The 17,327-nt window shown below is 36.1% G+C and overlaps 1 protein-coding gene across 1 annotated transcript; it reads left to right on the forward strand.

Annotated features, from left to right (window-relative positions):
* The first annotated feature begins 505 nt into the window (after positions 1 to 505).
* Mtp (microsomal triacylglycerol transfer protein) lies at positions 506 to 16,542 on the forward strand. The gene is made up of 8 exons (XM_073970474.1): positions 506 to 794; positions 6,299 to 6,817; positions 6,880 to 7,172; positions 7,234 to 8,167; positions 8,240 to 8,391; positions 8,456 to 8,844; positions 13,569 to 13,736; positions 13,804 to 16,542. Exons 1-8 carry the CDS (start codon positions 731 to 733, stop codon positions 13,958 to 13,960), a joined length of 2,676 nt encoding a protein of 891 aa, XP_073826575.1. The 5' UTR covers positions 506 to 730; the 3' UTR covers positions 13,961 to 16,542.
* The last annotated feature ends 785 nt before the right edge of the window (positions 16,543 to 17,327 follow it).

The following is a 17,327-nucleotide window of genomic DNA, read 5'->3' on the forward strand; positions in this document are numbered from 1 at the left end:
GGGACAACGCGTGTCCCAACGTGTCACTAAACGGAGCGTATGTGCCGAGGGCTTAACATGGTTGTCGCCTTTGATTGGCGGGCCAACTTTGGCATTTGTTGCAGTTTTTTTTTTTGACATTTTTCCATTTCTCCGTTTCCGTACTTGTTAATAAAGCTGTATGTGTATCTCATTTTTCACATTTTGCTCTTTTACTGCTTTTACCATTAAAAAGTAAGGGAACACATATAATTGTGCTAATGTAAAAATACTTTTCGGGGATATTCGTGGGAGTTTTTTTTTTTCAATGACAAATTTCCCGCAACGGCAACTCTGTTTAATATTTTACGAATGACACCATTTAATTCCTCTTTCAAATCTCATTCCTTGATTGGAAGCACTTTTTCAGACAGCATTTTGTTTTCTACGTATCTCGCTCATTCGTAAATACTTCTCAGTTCCAATTGGGAGAGCGAGAGTTAAAAGAAAAAAGAGAATAAGAAATTGTTTTGTTCTTCATTCATTCACTTCACATTTTCATAAAAAACGCCGAAGAAGAAAGAAGTGCAGAAGTGGTAAATTGTGCATTGTGATGTTCAAAAAATATTATTAATGAATGAATAAAATCGCCAATTGAAATTTATTAAAGAAATACCTTTAATTTATTAATAAAGAAACCAATTCTTTTGAAGAATATTCGCATTCCATAAAAATAAATCGTGTGTGCATAAAATTTGTATAGAAAACAAACATGATTTTAAGATATCTTCTAATAATTAATGCATTGTTGGCGTTGGGCTCTTGTACCGGCACCGGTAAGTAAAATAACAAAAACAAATCAACGAAGAATAAAAAAGCGGGAGGAAATGAAAAACAACTGTAATTCACAAACATTAACATAAAATTAGATATTCTAAACATGTGTTCTTTATTGTCAAATAGTTGAAGACCATATTAAAATCCCGGGTTTGGATGAACGATGATGTATTACAAAATTCTTTTCCAGTCTGGAGAAAGTTGAATGAACTACACATTTTTCATGTTTTGAATTGCAAAGGCCAATATCCAATATCAGTGGGCTGAATCATTGTTGGGAATAAGTTGAATGTAGTGGCTGGATTTGAAAATTGTTCCACAAAAAGTTTTCAAAAATTTAATTTTTTTTCTAAAAAAAAAAAAAATGTTGTCCAGCCACTACATTCATCTTATACCCATTGTTGTAATATTCCCAGTTTATAGCATCCAATAGCAGCGTCCATCTTCAGCTTTACAACATGCCTTGATTTTGCCTTAACATCTCAACCTACCATTGATAACCTTCACCATACAATCAGTTTTGAGGTCAATCTGATAATGGTGAAAGTTTTTTTTGTTTGATTCTTTTTTTAACTTGCTCCTCCGCACTCCATTCTGACTGGCTTTGTTTGTCTTTTTATTTAGCACTCTTTTGTATGTTTATTATTGTGGAGCACAAGCAAAGATCTGAAATCTGTGATTTCCAGTAGCCGTTTAGTGATTTCACTTTCATATTCTTAGAGGAAAAACTATAGAAGAAAAATATGACGTGGCTTTCGTCGTCATTAAATAATACAAATTATTATTTGAATCACAGCTTATCAGTGTAAGAACAAATGTTGTGGAGATGCTTTATTCCTATAAATTTGATAAATTTAATTTGAAATGTTTTGGGGAATGCAATAAATTTAAATATCTTAGAATATGTCACTGATAAGAAGTGAAGAATTTCTTTTAAATTTCATAAATCATACAATTCATAATTCAAACATTAGGTCCATAAATAACAATGGAATAAATGTTGTCTAAATAAATGAGATAATAAAATAATAAAGAATTTTCTGGATCTAACTGGGTCGTGATTTTTAGATAATGCAGTTTCGAAAGAAAATAGCTAATATATCTTCGATAGCTCTTGTGATCCTGATCTACATTTTGTTTTGCGGAAGCCCATACTTCCCAAGATATGGATAGCCAAGCAAGGAAATATTGGTATCTTTTTAAAGCTTCTGAAGACTAGACGCTAAAAATCATAAGTATTCGTAGGTCTTCTGCCGGGATTTTTAGACTTTTACCTATGGAAAGAGTCCAAAACCGGCTACGCGATAAAATTTGCTTTTTCCATAACGGAACTTCAAAGGTCCATGTCTAAGGAAATATGGACTTCCGCAATACAAAGTGTAGGTTGTTGTAATCAGGGCCCAGTAGCTGTCACCAGTGCATATAATAGGGTGGTCCGCGATCAAGCCTTCAATTTGAAATGTTAAGTTCACATATCCTTAGAATGAATTGAAAAATATTAAAGATCACATAAAACTATTAAGATTGTTGTTGTAACCGCATGTTATATATTTGGAGTTAGTATTGTATATTTTGTAGGGCAGTTGAAAACCAACAGTACCGATTTAAAACTACTCTGATTTTTCTTGTTGTAGTAACACCATATGAAATGTTTGTTCCAGAAATGTTGTTTGCTTCTCGCTGGGTTTTAACCAGGGGCAGTTGGAAAGGTGGAGTGTATCGTGCGGGTCTGTGTCGCATGATGGGCATATTTTTTGCCCTATTAGAATGTATACGGCTGCACCATCCCGAGTGAAGTTGAGACAAATTTATTCTGGCATTTGCCATCTGCGACTGCACCTTAAAGCTATTCAATTCTGCCTAATAGCCTTGTTAATGTAGGGGTTCTTTCTTGCAAAGTTTGAACTTCCTTCTAGATCATGTTTTTATTGTTGTAGCAACGCAAATATATAGGTTAGTAATTTTGTTCAGATATCCGCTACATCTGTGTCCATATGATCTGCAACACTGACTGGTTTCGTCCATAAAGACTTACGAGACAATTGAGTCGGATTAGCCCGATCAGTTCAGGTCCAATATAAGTTAAGGCGTCTGCATCGTCCGGATCTTAACAGGACTAAACCACTTGTGTTTGTGTTGGGAGCTGGCGTTCTTCTGCTGCAAAAATTCAAGCCGGTTAGATAGTTTCCTTGATCTAGAGGTTCTTGTTGGTACCTTTGGATCTCTCTCCAGAACATTAAGATCTCTACTGTCGTGCCTGGATAGGGGATAGCCTGGATAGCCTGCATTCTGGCAGGTAGGTTTGAAATATTCTTCCACTGCGTAGCGCTAATATTTGCATATCTCAGTGGCGCCGCATAGATTCCCACAAGTGCTTCCGGAGGGACTTAGGACCTTGTTCCTACTTTTCAGTTTGTTGCATGCGCGGATGACGCGAATTTAGTGTCAAATGTGGCCCCTAGAATTTTGAGGCAGTTTGTGGTCGGTCGGGGGACGGAATAAATGGGAGGTAGAGGTTAAACAGTTCAGGAGATATCACCCCACCTTGGGTATCTTCTTGTTTCACGATACCGTTTTTGGACATCTTGGTCCTGAATTCGACGTACGTCTGGCGTCCAACCATATATTTGATTATCCAACGTTTCAGACTTCGCCGGAGGGTTGTCTGCTTAATGCCCTCAAACAACGTGGAGCGCCTGACAGAATCAAAGGCTTTTGATAAGTCAAACGCCACCATTACTGTTCTATCACACGGCTTATCCTGGTTGAGTCCTCGACAAATATGTGTGAAGATGGCGTGCAGCGCTGTTGTCGTGATGTGCTGCTTAATGACGGTGGCTAACTCCAAGTTGAGAACTTTAGTTCATCAAGCTGCTGCAGCATTACCATGGATATTCCATCAGGGCCCAACGCTATGGATGATTTAGCGTTCCTGATGACATTCGCAACATCATCCATTGTAAACTGTGGTGGTTCATCCTGAGGTACCTATCTTCCCTTCTTCCAGCTTTCGAGAGTGGCGTAACCGTTGCACAACTCACTTATTCCGGTTCCATTTTTGCAACTCTTCAGATGATCTAGCCACTTGTGCTAGAGCACGCTTGTGCTCACCGACCAACCTGTTAACTTCCAGTGTTAGCTCCCTGACTTTGTGGTCACTAGAATTCGATCGACGAAGCTCATCACCCTCATTTGCTAATCCCGTCGCCTCTGCTGGGAAGTTTGGTCTTACTTCGGGTATTCGACCAGCAGGGATATGGCGAGCGGCAGCAGAAGTGATGATGTCCGGAACATACTTTCTGCTAGCCGAACATCTGAAGGGTTGGTCAGTTCTCTGAAGTGATTGATGATCTCTCTGAAACTAGGTCAATTAGCTTTCCCATGATTGATGGAATTGGGGCGGTGTTCAGAGTTGCTGAAATCGAACGGTCTGCTGATGGAGACAATTATTGGGAGATGACTGGGCCTAGAGAAACAACGGGTTGCCAGGTGATGTCATTTGTCAGACCAGGTGATACGATGGTTATGTCTGGCAAACTATGGCACTCTCCATTAGTTCTCGTAGGGGCGTCCTTCCATTGCAAACGTAGAGCTTTCAATCTGCTCAGACGGAGCTATACCCCTCTGGTAAGATAAGCACTTAAGTCCCTTAAGACCAATCGGGGAACAAATTGATTACTCTACCAGCTGGCGGGAAAAATCTGAAAATTTTTTAAATTGTAAGTTTTTTCTAATTAGCCGACCTTCGGCCGGGGATTTAAGACTTTCTCCTATGGACGGGGGCCAATTTAGGGCACGGGAATAACATTTTTTTAATTTAAATTTTTTCTTACTTTAACATGGGAAATTTCGGTACTTGAGAGGTCCATATCTCGGGAAGTATGGATTTCCCCCCAACAAAGTTTTTATTTTTGTAATCAGGACGTTAAGATCTACCTGTGGTAAAGATTTCAGAATTTTCCGCCAACTGGTAGAGTATTCAATTTATGCCCTAATCGGTTATGATCTTCCATAACCGCGCTAATGTTTTGTGCACAGCTATTAATCAGCACTAACTTGACAATTCCACATTTGACTGCTACCCACATACATTCCATGTACGGGTCATTAGACCCAGGCCCAAGCGAAATAAGTTTCTATTGAGAAGACTGGTGCAACAAGAAAGCTAGTCTCCCACCTCCACTTCAGGTGCCATCCTTCCTCAGTAATGTTTGTAGCCATTAAGGCGCAGTAAGCTGCAGTTGGTGCTGAGCTTGGTTTCCTTCACCGTCACGGTCGTGATATTCTTCCGACACATTAAGTCCACCACTTCCTCGATCTGACCTCGGAGTCCTCTGAGCAACGATTGCTGTTAAGGGCTGCGTGTGCGATTTCCATGGAGGGTTTGGGGAGTCTCGTTTTCTGATGCAGCAAAGTCCCTTACATGGACGAGAATCTTGAGATGCACACACTCAGAGCTCCGAATACTCGCTCGAATTTCACACGTGAGTGAAACTCTTCTCGAATTCGAGCATGTTGAATGGGGCAACTTTCCCCCTCTCCACCACCAAACAAAAACGTATCCAACCCCCAAATAAACTTGCCCCAAAACCAACCAAAATATTGCAACCAAAAAAATTACCACCTCTCCCGCCAAATTTTCACTCGCGAGTAAATTGGAGCTCTGCACCCACTTACGACGTCTATTGCATCTCACCTAAGTTTCAGTATGGTTGATGCGGATGTGACAAACCGAACACACCAAAATTGTCCTCTGGTTTCATCCGTCCCGACACAGACCAACAGAATCCGGAGCAGACTTTCCAGAATATGCTGCTCTCAACACAGAAAAACAATTCAAATACAAACATACATATGTACAGTGAGGTGGCAGTCTCTGGCCCGAACGCTGATGTAGTGATATTTCGGATCAATCTGTTATCGCCGCGATGGGATTGCGGCTCATCAGTCATTTTTGGTGGAGATCTCAGTTTTTTGACCTTCTGGGCCATTATCTCTGGACATAGATTCCCCCGAAAACAATCGATCGTCGTATAGTGGCCGCCATGATGACCTGTGGGAGAATTTTCCAAAAGAATCCATGACATGTCCTTAAACGGCACTTTTACGAAAATTTGTGAAATTTTGTGTAGAGGTACACGAAGGATTGGACCGATATAGTCCATATATTTATATCATTCTGGCTGGGCGCTTACATTTACTACTACATTTTAGGATTGGTTAATTTTGTCCCTCGCTTTTGCTTATTACCTGTTACTAGACTACCTTGCTCGTTTCTACAGAAGGTACCATGTTGATGTTTCATTCCTTCGTATAATTTTCGGACTTCATTCTGATTCCTGAACATCTCTATGTTACAAAAAATCTTAATTTGTTGACGTCTTGGGGACATCCTGACCTGCTCTAAATTCTCCCGAAAATCTTCAGAATTACTCAAAGATACAAAATTGAAATATTACTTTTCGAATTTTAATTTTCATTCTCTTTTTTTCTCTCCTTACAGAGCCCCTCTTTGCGCCATTGGTGCCCTTTGAAAGTCAACATTACTTTACACTCACCAATAAAGTGACTATCCGAGAAATGTCACATGCTGCCACCGAAGAAACGAGTTACAATTTCAAAACTTTACTCAAAGTAAACTCAGTGTGGAGCAAAGATAAGGATCAATTGTTGGAGCTATATTTCCTTGAAAATCAAGTTTCTACAGTGGACAAAAAGGGCAGGGAAAAGATTCAAGCCATCACTAAAATACCCGATAGGCCATTTTATATTAGTTTTGAGGGACATGGACCCACAAAGACATTTGCTCATTCCTATAAAGATCAGTCTTTACTGAATATGGAAAAGGGTATTGCATCGCTGTTCCAATTGCAATACAAGGTGGGACCAATGGTAGAAATCGATTCATCGGGTATGTGCAACGTGTTCTATAATGCCAAGTCGACATTGCGGGTGGAAAAGAGGAAAACCGATTGTTCAAACTGGGATCTAAAAATGGCCTATCGTCAAGAAAGGGCTTTAGGTAAGTTATAATGGTATTTTATTATAAAGACCTTGGTGATGATGTAATGTTTCTAATTGCAGACATCTCTAGATTGTCTTTGGAAACGGTGGACTTTGATATTTCTCCCGAGGGTGCTTTACTGCAAGCCCATTCTGTGGAAACCCACAAATTATATTTAACAGCCCAACCTGAAATTGGTACCTTTATTGAATCCATTACAACGCTTAAACACATTGAAGCCACCTCCGAACCAGTGGAACAATTGCAATTTGAAACTCTTCCTGAGGCTGTCGAGAGTCTGTTGGAATGGTATCGTGAATTTGAAATTGAATCTGATGTTGATGGTGAAATTTCTGAATTTGGTCCAGTAACGGTAGGTCTTCATAATTAAGGGGTCGTCATTTTAAATAATTTATTTATTTTTCCTTTCACAGCTCAAAAAAGAAGTCAAGAAATATGCCAAACAACTATCGGATAAACTAATTGGCCACGAAGAGCTGGCTGAAGCTTTTGCCCGTTTGGTGCCTTTGGCCCGCATAACCCACCATGAAGAATTTGTGGAAATTCTAGAAAGCCACAAGGATCTTCATCCGCAACTTGTCGACTTGTTGGGAGCCACGCAAACCTTTGAGGCCCACCAAGCCATCAACAGTACTTTCCAATATAACAGTCTGAATGATGTCGATCTTTTGGAGAAATATCTGCAATCTTTGGCTGTGGCTACCCATCCCGAAATTGAAATAGTCAAAGATCTTTTTGCCATTGTCAAGTCTATGGATGATTCACCACCACATTTTAAGAAAATCAAAAGTACCCTTATTCAGTGTATGTCTTCTCTGGCCCATCATTTCGAAAAAGAAGTAATTGAAATCGATATACGTGATTATTTGACGAAGAACTTGAAGAAGGAATGTGGCAAAGATATGGAATGTAAATTGCTAATGATTCGTGGTTTACAAAATGTCCTGGATCAACGTTCCATTGAACCGTTAATGGGTTATGCCTTCTTGGCGGAAGATAAACTTGCTGTGGCAGCCATGCAAGCTTTGCGTCGCTTCAACGTTGTACATTTCCAAGAAATACATCGTTTGGCGTTCACCCTTATTTTCTTCCAAAGTCGTAAGAAATATCCAACATCGGCACGTACCATTGCCTTGGATATTTTGCTAGATATGCGTCCTACCAAAGAACAGTTGGGCCATATTTTGGATTATTTGGCCTCAAATGATCATCATTTTGAAATCAAGACATATGTTATACAAAAACTGCGCATGTATGCCGAGAAGCATCCCAAATTCAAGGCTTTGCTGCAAATGTGTCTCAGTGAGAGGCCGCACATTAATAATTATCATATTTTGGGACAAAAGGGTGAGGACAAAGCTTCATTCAATGGTATCTTTATTTCACAATCTGAAATAAAAAATCTATTCTTCCTTTTAGGCTTTACTTCCGTCTTAACAAGACCTTTGTCCTCCTCACCAGCTTTTAATGAAACTCTCCTCAGTGTACAAGAAGTCCATAAGGGTGTGTTAAGACGTGGTTCGGTAGAATTGCTACTGACTGCAGGACAACATGCAGCCAGCACCTTCAAGGCAAGTATTCAAATTTGTTGTTGTACCTTTATAACGATTTTTGATTATCCGCCGATATTTTCAGTTGGGCATCTTCACCAATGGTTTGGAATCATTTGTGGGCGGCAACAATGAAGTTGATGGTGAAATGGAAGACGACGATGATGATGAGCAAAAAGAATATGATCCAATTTCTGCTGGTATGGAAATTTCGGTCAACGGTATCCTACATCGTCCCTTAATCTTCTTTACCGGTAAAGCTGAGCTGATGAGTCACATTTGGAGTGGCACCGTTTCAGAACCAACTCCTGCCTTCCAAGGTACAATGTTGGGACACGATCATGAACAATATTTGATTCTGACATCCGGTGCCACAGCTCATTTCACGGTAATTGGTGCCAAATCTGTTGACTTGAATGGAAAGGCCGGTTTCAGCCTTTGGAATCGTAATGCCAATACCGAAATTAAACAAGAGTAAGTAAAATCTAATATTTTCCACATCAAAAGAGTGGATTTTTTTAAGGAATATTTTTCAAGGGTTTGCCGAAGAATAAACGTGGATTTTTTAAAGAATGCTTTTCAAGGGTTTGCCTAAGAATAAACGTGGATTTTTTAAAGAATTCTTTTCAAGGGTTTGCCGAAGAATAAACGTGGATTTTTTAAAGAATACTTTTCAAGGGTTTGCCGAAGAATAAACGTGGATTTTTTAAAGAATACTTTTCAAGGGTTTGCCGAAGAATAAACGTGGATTTTTTAAAGAATACTTTTCAAGGGTTTGCCGAAGAATAAACGTGGATTTTTTAAAGAATACTTTTCAAGGCCGAAGAATAAACGTGGATTTTTTAAAGAATACTTTTCAAGGCCGAAGAATAAACGTGGATTTTTTAAAGAATACTTTTCAAGGGTTTGCCGAAGAATAAACTTGGATTTTTTAAAGAATACTTTTCAAGGGTTTGCCGAAGAATAAACGTGGATTTTTTAAAGAATACTTTTCAAGGGTTTGCCGAAGAATAAACTTGGATTTTTTAAAGAATACTTTTCAAGGGTTTGCCGAAGAATAAACGTGGATTTTTTAAAGAATACTTTTCAAGGGTTTGCCGAAGAATAAACGTGGATTTTTTAAAGAATACTTTTCAAGGGTTTGCCGAAGAATAAACTTGGATTTTTTAAAGAATACTTTTCAAGGGTTTGCCGAAGAATAAACGTGGATTTTTTAAAGAATACTTTTCAAGGCCGAAGAATAAACGTGGATTTTTTAAAGAATACTTTTCAAGGCCGAAGAATAAACGTGGATTTTTTAAAGAATACTTTTCAAGGGTTTGCCGAAGAATAAACGTGGATTTTTTAAAGAATACTTTTCAAGGGTTTGCCGAAGAATAAACTTGGATTTTTTAAAGAATACTTTTCAAGGGTTTGCCGAAGAATAAACGTGGATTTTTTAAAGAATACTTTTCAAGGGTTTGCCGAAGAATAAACTTGGATTTTTTAAAGAATACTTTTCAAGGGTTTGCCGAAGAATAAACGTGGATTTTTTAAAGAATACTTTTCAAGGCCGAAGAATAAACGTGGATTTTTTAAAGAATACTTTTCAAGGCCGAAGAATAAACGTGGATTTTTTAAAGAATACTTTTCAAGGGTTTGCCGAAGAATAAACGTGGATTTTTTAAAGAATACTTTTCAAGGGTTTGCCGAAGAATAAACTTGGATTTTTTAAAGAATACTTTTCAAGGGTTTGCCGAAGAATAAACGTGGATTTTTTAAAGAATACTTTTCAAGGCCGAAGAATAAACGTGGATTTTTTAAAGAATACTTTTCAAGGGTTTGCCGAAGAATAAACGTGGATTTTTTAAAGAATACTTTTCAAGGGTTTGCCGAAGAATAAACGTGGATTTTTTAAAGAATACTTTTCAAGGGTTTGCCGAAGAATAAACGTGGATTTTTTAAAGAATACTTTTCAAGGGTTTGCCGAAGAATAAACTTGGATTTTTTAAAGAATACTTTTCAAGGGTTTGCCGAAGAATAAACGTGGATTTTTTAAAGAATACTTTTCAAGGGTTTGCCGAAGAATAAACGTGGATTTTTTAAAGAATACTTTTCAAGGGTTTGCCGAAGAATAAACTTGGATTTTTTAAAGAATACTTTTCAAGGGTTTGCCGAAGAATAAACGTGGATTTTTTAAAGAATACTTTTCAAGGCCGAAGAATAAACGTGGATTTTTTAAAGAATACTTTTCAAGGCCGAAGAATAAACGTGGATTTTTTAAAGAATACTTTTCAAGGGTTTGCCGAAGAATAAACGTGGATTTTTTAAAGAATACTTTTCAAGGGTTTGCCGAAGAATAAACTTGGATTTTTTAAAGAATACTTTTCAAGGGTTTGCCGAAGAATAAACGTGGATTTTTTAAAGAATACTTTTCAAGGGTTTGCCGAAGAATAAACTTGGATTTTTTAAAGAATACTTTTCAAGGGTTTGCCGAAGAATAAACGTGGATTTTTTAAAGAATACTTTTCAAGGGTTTGCCGAAGAATAAACGTGGATTTTTTAAAGAATACTTTTCAAGGGTTTGCCGAAGAATAAACTTGGATTTTTTAAAGAATACTTTTCAAGGGTTTGCCGAAGAATAAACGTGGATTTTTTAAAGAATACTTTTCAAGGCCGAAGAATAAACGTGGATTTTTTAAAGAATACTTTTCAAGGCCGAAGAATAAACGTGGATTTTTTAAAGAATACTTTTCAAGGGTTTGCCGAAGAATAAACGTGGATTTTTTAAAGAATACTTTTCAAGGGTTTGCCGAAGAATAAACTTGGATTTTTTAAAGAATACTTTTCAAGGGTTTGCCGAAGAATAAACGTGGATTTTTTAAAGAATACTTTTCAAGGGTTTGCCGAAGAATAAACTTGGATTTTTTAAAGAATACTTTTCAAGGGTTTGCCGAAGAATAAACGTGGATTTTTTAAAGAATACTTTTCAAGGCCGAAGAATAAACGTGGATTTTTTAAAGAATACTTTTCAAGGCCGAAGAATAAACGTGGATTTTTTAAAGAATACTTTTCAAGGGTTTGCCGAAGAATAAACGTGGATTTTTTAAAGAATACTTTTCAAGGGTTTGCCGAAGAATAAACTTGGATTTTTTAAAGAATACTTTTCAAGGGTTTGCCGATGAATAAACGTGGATTTTTTAAAGAATACTTTTCAAGGGTTTGCCGAAGAATAAACTTGGATTTTTTAAAGAATACTTTTCAAGGGTTTGCCGAAGAATAAACGTGGATTTTTTAAAGAATACTTTTCAAGGGTTTGCCGAAGAATAAACGTGGATTTTTTAAAGAATACTTTTCAAGGGTTTGCCGAAGAATAAACTTGGATTTTTTAAAGAATACTTTTCAAGGGTTTGCCGAAGAATAAACGTGGATTTTTTAAAGAATACTTTTCAAGGGTTTGCCGAAGAATAAACTTGGATTTTTTAAAGAATACTTTTCAAGGGTTTGCCGAAGAATAAACGTGGATTTTTTAAAGAATACTTTTCAAGGGTTTGCCGAAGAATAAACGTGGATTTTTTAAAGAATACTTTTCAAGGGTTTGCCGAAGAATAAACTTGGATTTTTTAAAGAATACTTTTCAAGGGTTTGCCGAAGAATAAACGTGGATTTTTTAAAGAATACTTTTCAAGGCCGAAGAATAAACGTGGATTTTTTAAAGAATACTTTTCAAGGGTTTGCCGAAGAATAAACGTGGATTTTTTAAAGAATACTTTTCAAGGGTTTGCCGAAGAATAAACTTGGATTTTTTAAAGAATACTTTTCAAGGGTTTGCCGAAGAATAAACGTGGATTTTTTAAAGAATACTTTTCAAGGGTTTGCCGAAGAATAAACTTGGATTTTTTAAAGAATACTTTTCAAGGGTTTGCCGAAGAATAAACGTGGATTTTTTAAAGAATACTTTTCAAGGGTTTGCCGAAGAATAAACGTGGATTTTTTAAAGAATACTTTTCAAGGGTTTGCCGAAGAATAAACGTGGATTTTTTAAAGAATACTTTTCAAGGGTTTGCCGAAGAATAAACTTGGATTTTTTAAAGAATACTTTTCAAGGGTTTGCCGAAGAATAAACGTGGATTTTTTAAAGAATACTTTTCAAGGGTTTGCCGAAGAATAAACTTGGATTTTTTAAAGAATACTTTTCAAGGGTTTGCCGAAGAATAAACGTGGATTTTTTAAAGACTACTTTTCAAGGGTTTGCCGAAGAATAAACGTGGATTTTTTAAAGAATACTTTTCAAGGGTTTGCCGAAGAATAAACGTGGATTTTTTAAAGAATACTTTTCAAGGGTTTGCCAAAGAATAAACTTGGATTTTTTAAAGAATACTTTTCAAGGGTTTGCCGAAGAATAAACGTGGATTTTTTAAAGAATACTTTTCAAGGGTTTGCCGAAGAATAAACGTGGATTTTTTAAAGAATACTTTCCAAGGGTTTGCCGAAGAATAAACTTGGATTTTTTAAAGAATACTTTTCAAGGGTTTGCCGAAGAATAAACGTGGATTTTTTAAAGAATACTTTTCAAGGGTTTGCCGAAGAATAAACGTGGATTTTTTAAAGAATACTTTTCAAGGGTTTGCCGAAGAATAAACTTGGATTTTTTAAAGAATACTTTTCAAGGGTTTGCCGAAGAATAAACGTGGATTTTTTAAAGAATACTTTTCAAGGGTTTGCCGAAGAATAAACGTGGATTTTTTAAAGAATACTTTTCAAGGGTTTGCCGAAGAATAAACGTGGATTTTTTAACGAATACTTTTCAAGGGTTTGCCGAAGAATAAACGTGGATTTTTTAAATAATACTTTTCAAGGGTTTGCCGAAGAATAAACGCGGATTTTTTAACGAATACTTTTCAAGGGTTTGCCGAAGAATAAACGTGGATTTTTTAACGAATACTTTTCAAGGGTTTGCCGAAGAATAAACGTGGATTTTTTAACGAATACTTTTCAAGGGTTTGCCGAAGAATAAACGTGGATTTTTTAAAGAATACTTTTCAAAGGTTGGTAGTGGGACAAACGTGGATATCTTTAAAGAATATTTTCAAGGGTTTGTAGTGGGACAGACGTGGATATCTTAAAAGAATATTTTTCAAGGCTTGGCGGTGGATAAACGTAGATTTTTAAAGAATATTTTTCAATTTCTTTAATTTTTTTCCATCTCTTCTTTTCAGAACTGCCAATGTTGTTTATGGTAAAACCAAAGTCGGCTTTACTTATGCCACTGCCTCTCATGAATTTGTATATGCCTATGAACCAAAAATTGTGCTCCAGGCCCACATTGATTTCTATGATGAACTGAAATTATGCATGCGTTTACAAAGACCTGAAATGGTGCTGAAGTAAGTAACGAATTTTTCATCAAAAATTGCAATAGAATAACACCCCCTTCCGTCCTTTACTTTTCAGTGTTAAAAATAGCAGATCTGTTGCCATACACTCCACCTACGATTACACCAAGACTGTCAGTAAAAAATATTCTCACAAATTCCCAGGCCAAACATTTGCACTGAATCAGAAGAATAACAATATGTGTAACATGGTTGCCAAAGATTTACACCTTTAAATTGCGCAAGAACTTTGATGCGGCTGGTTCCAAAGGACAACATCACAAACTGAGTTCCTAAGTTTAATTAGGATATAAAGTTACACACACACACTAAATACACACTACACATAACATTTTCTCTACCTCGTTCAGAACTATTAATTGTGAATGTGAGAAGGACCAAATCTGTGCATGTTTAAATATTTTAAAAAATGTTTTCAAAGTAACAAGTGAAATTGTTTACGTTTTTGTGTGTTTACGAGAATATCTTCTACTATGAACAAAAAAGACTCATTTATTTTTATAAAGATTTTTGTATAATTATATATATTTGTATGTATGTATCATCTATGTATAGAACAAAAAAAGCTAAGCTTAAAATTCTATTCAATACTCAAATAAACTTATAATGTAAAAAAGAAGTTATTTTGATTACGGTCCACATATAGAGGATATTTGAATAGCTGATAAAAACCGTTGAAAAGTATGCAGCCGTCGAACTCTGGACCTTATGTGTGCAAGGCGAGCTTTTTAGGAAGTTAGGAATTTTCGCGGTTTTTGTGGGATGTGGCTTAAACACTCAGAAAATGTCGCCAACATTATTACCCGAGGGGTATTTTTTGTCACCGTGAAAATATGATGTCGGGCGTGGGATATGAACCCGGGCATTCAGCCATGTGAGTTGGTCGAATTGAGAAATCACAAGACAGACCTGAGTGCAGAAAGTGTTTTAAATTGTAAAAAAGTATGCATTTCAATACAGAAATGGACTTTTCTATTATTAAATTTGCTGTCGGCAACGCAATTGGAGTTGGGTTGCCATCCATAATCGACCCCAAAATGTAAATATAACGCATGCAGAACTCTCGTAGGTAATTTTTATTACACGTTTAGGATGAAAAGCAGTATTTTATGGTCTCGAATTTCGAAGTTTCACATTTCATGAGTAGACCCTATTACATTTTGAATACTAAATTTACAAAAAAGTAAGAATACGGCTGATTGTCACTTCTACATTATATAAATACGCCTTGCAATTACCAAGTATTTATAAAGTGGATTGTTGATAACAAATATTTTTCGTTTTAGAAATATTTATGTAATTTAAAATAAAGTAGTGTTTTATAAAAAAATTATGAATTTAATTATTGCAAAATTTGCTCTGTTCCAGAACTTGCAAGAAGCTACTACTTTTAACTACGATAAAATTGTTTCCTTTATGTTATCGCAAAAATAGTAAAAATTAGTAGATTCTTGCAGTACTGGAACATAGTGGTCGTGGTTTTGTCTTACGAAAGTTAAAACTTCTGTTCAATAAAGTTATGCGCTATGTTTATCATGTTAGATGTCGTGATCATATTTCTCCGTATGTTAAAGAGTTCCTTGGTTGCACATTTGATAATTTTGTGAGTATTAGATCAATGTTATTCTTCTATAAGTAGAGATGGGAAATGGGTAAATACCCAAATGGTAAATACCCATTAAAATGGGAAAATTGGGTACAAATGGGCAAATACCCAGGTATTTACCCAATATGTGGGTAAAAACTACAGAAACTAAAATCATCCAATTGGACGCGAAAACGCAGTATTTTAACAAATTTTAACTGGCTATGAATTAAATTACCTTTTTTGGAAATGTGACTAGTTAATATTTTTCCAATTTTGGTCCATATTTTTGGTATATCTCTCATATATAGTTACAGCTTAATTTTTGATATATGAGGGCTTTTAGAACGGTTTGTTGAAGTCCTTCTGCTGAAAAACGTAAATGCTGGACCGATATTCTTATTTGTTCATATATCTGTAGGCTTAACTTTGGATTTCAGCTGATAATCTTGAGATTTTGGTCCTCTTCGACAGAGATATATTTGCTGCGGTCTGCATTGATTTTCTTCCTACATACAACTCCAACGCTCGATTTTACATATAAAATGTATAGTCCGCGAGGTTAAACCGCATTTTTTGTTTTCTTTTTGATTTTCTATCTGACAGAAAAACAAAATTTTCATTTCAAAATAAATTTTTAAATACCCAAATAAACACCCGAAAAAGGTATTTATCGGGAATTTACCAGGTATTTACCTAAGTTTTGGGTAAATACCGGGTAGAATCCCATCTATATCTATAAGGTACATAAAATGCAGACACCTTCTACTGTATTAGACCTTTTTACATTCTCCAGATCGGAGAGGAACAAACAAATACTTGTGCCGTGTTTGACTCCATTGTTGGAGAAGTCTTTTCTTGTAAGAGTATCTCGTGTATTTAACACTTTGCCACCAGAGCTTAAGGTATTTAATTCCTCTTTAAATTGTTACAAACGAAAGTTATATGAGCATTTTAATAGCAGTGTAATATAAAATTCATGGTTTGTTATGTTAATTTGTTATCGAACTATAATTGCATGTCTGGTTTAGAACTTTTGCTTTAACATTGTATTCATTTGTTAGATTTATTGTTTTAAGAATCAAAACATTGTTAAATTTAAGTTTTTGCGAGTAGTAAATGTGTAGTGGTTTTTGGAACCGATCATGGCCCTATGGGCTAGGTTTTTACATGAGCATAAATAAATAAAAAAAAAAAAAAAAAATAAAAAAACACTACTTTATTTTAAATTAAATAAATATTTCTAAAAAAAGACCAAACTAAACCAACAAATCTAGACAACCCAAAGGTCAACAAAATTACATTAAATATTAAAACAAAGTAGCTTAAACTAAATTTAAATTTTACTCGCGTTACACGTTTCTCGTTTTTATTCACCTGTAAACATTCACGGCGACAGCTAATTTGTTGTCGCCGAAAATGAAAGTTATGGCGGCAGAATTTGACGGCGTCAGGCGACTGTTGCCATCCATTTATTGTCCTCAAAACCATCTTTAAAAACTCCACGTTAATGGTCCTCAAAACACCACGTTTATGGTCCCAACAACTCCACGTTTATGGTCCTCAAAACTTCACGTTTATGGTCCTCAAAACCTCACGTTAATGGTCCTCAAAAAACCACGTTAAGGTTCCACGTTTATGGTCCTCAAAACCCCACGTTAATGGTCCGCAAAAATTCTTGTTAATGGTCCCAACAACCCCACGTTTATGGTCCTCAGAACTCCACGTATATGGTTCTCAAAACTACATGTTTATGGTCTTCAAAACCCCACGTTAATGGTCCTCAAAACTCCACGTTAATGGTCCTCAAACTCCACGTTAATGGTCCTCAAACTCCACGTTTATGGTGCTCAAAACTCCACGTTTATGGTCCTCAAAATCTTCTTTAAAAACTCCACGTTTATGGTTCTCAAAATCTTCTTTAAAAACTCCACGTTTATGGTCCTCAAACTCTTCTTTAAAAGCCCCACGTTTACGATCCTCAAAATCTTCTTCAA

The sequence above is a fragment of the Musca autumnalis genome, unplaced genomic scaffold, assembly GCF_047663935.1.
Source record: "Musca autumnalis isolate F117 unplaced genomic scaffold, ASM4766393v1 scaffold_2, whole genome shotgun sequence".
Lineage (NCBI taxonomy): Eukaryota > Metazoa > Arthropoda > Insecta > Diptera > Muscidae > Musca > Musca autumnalis.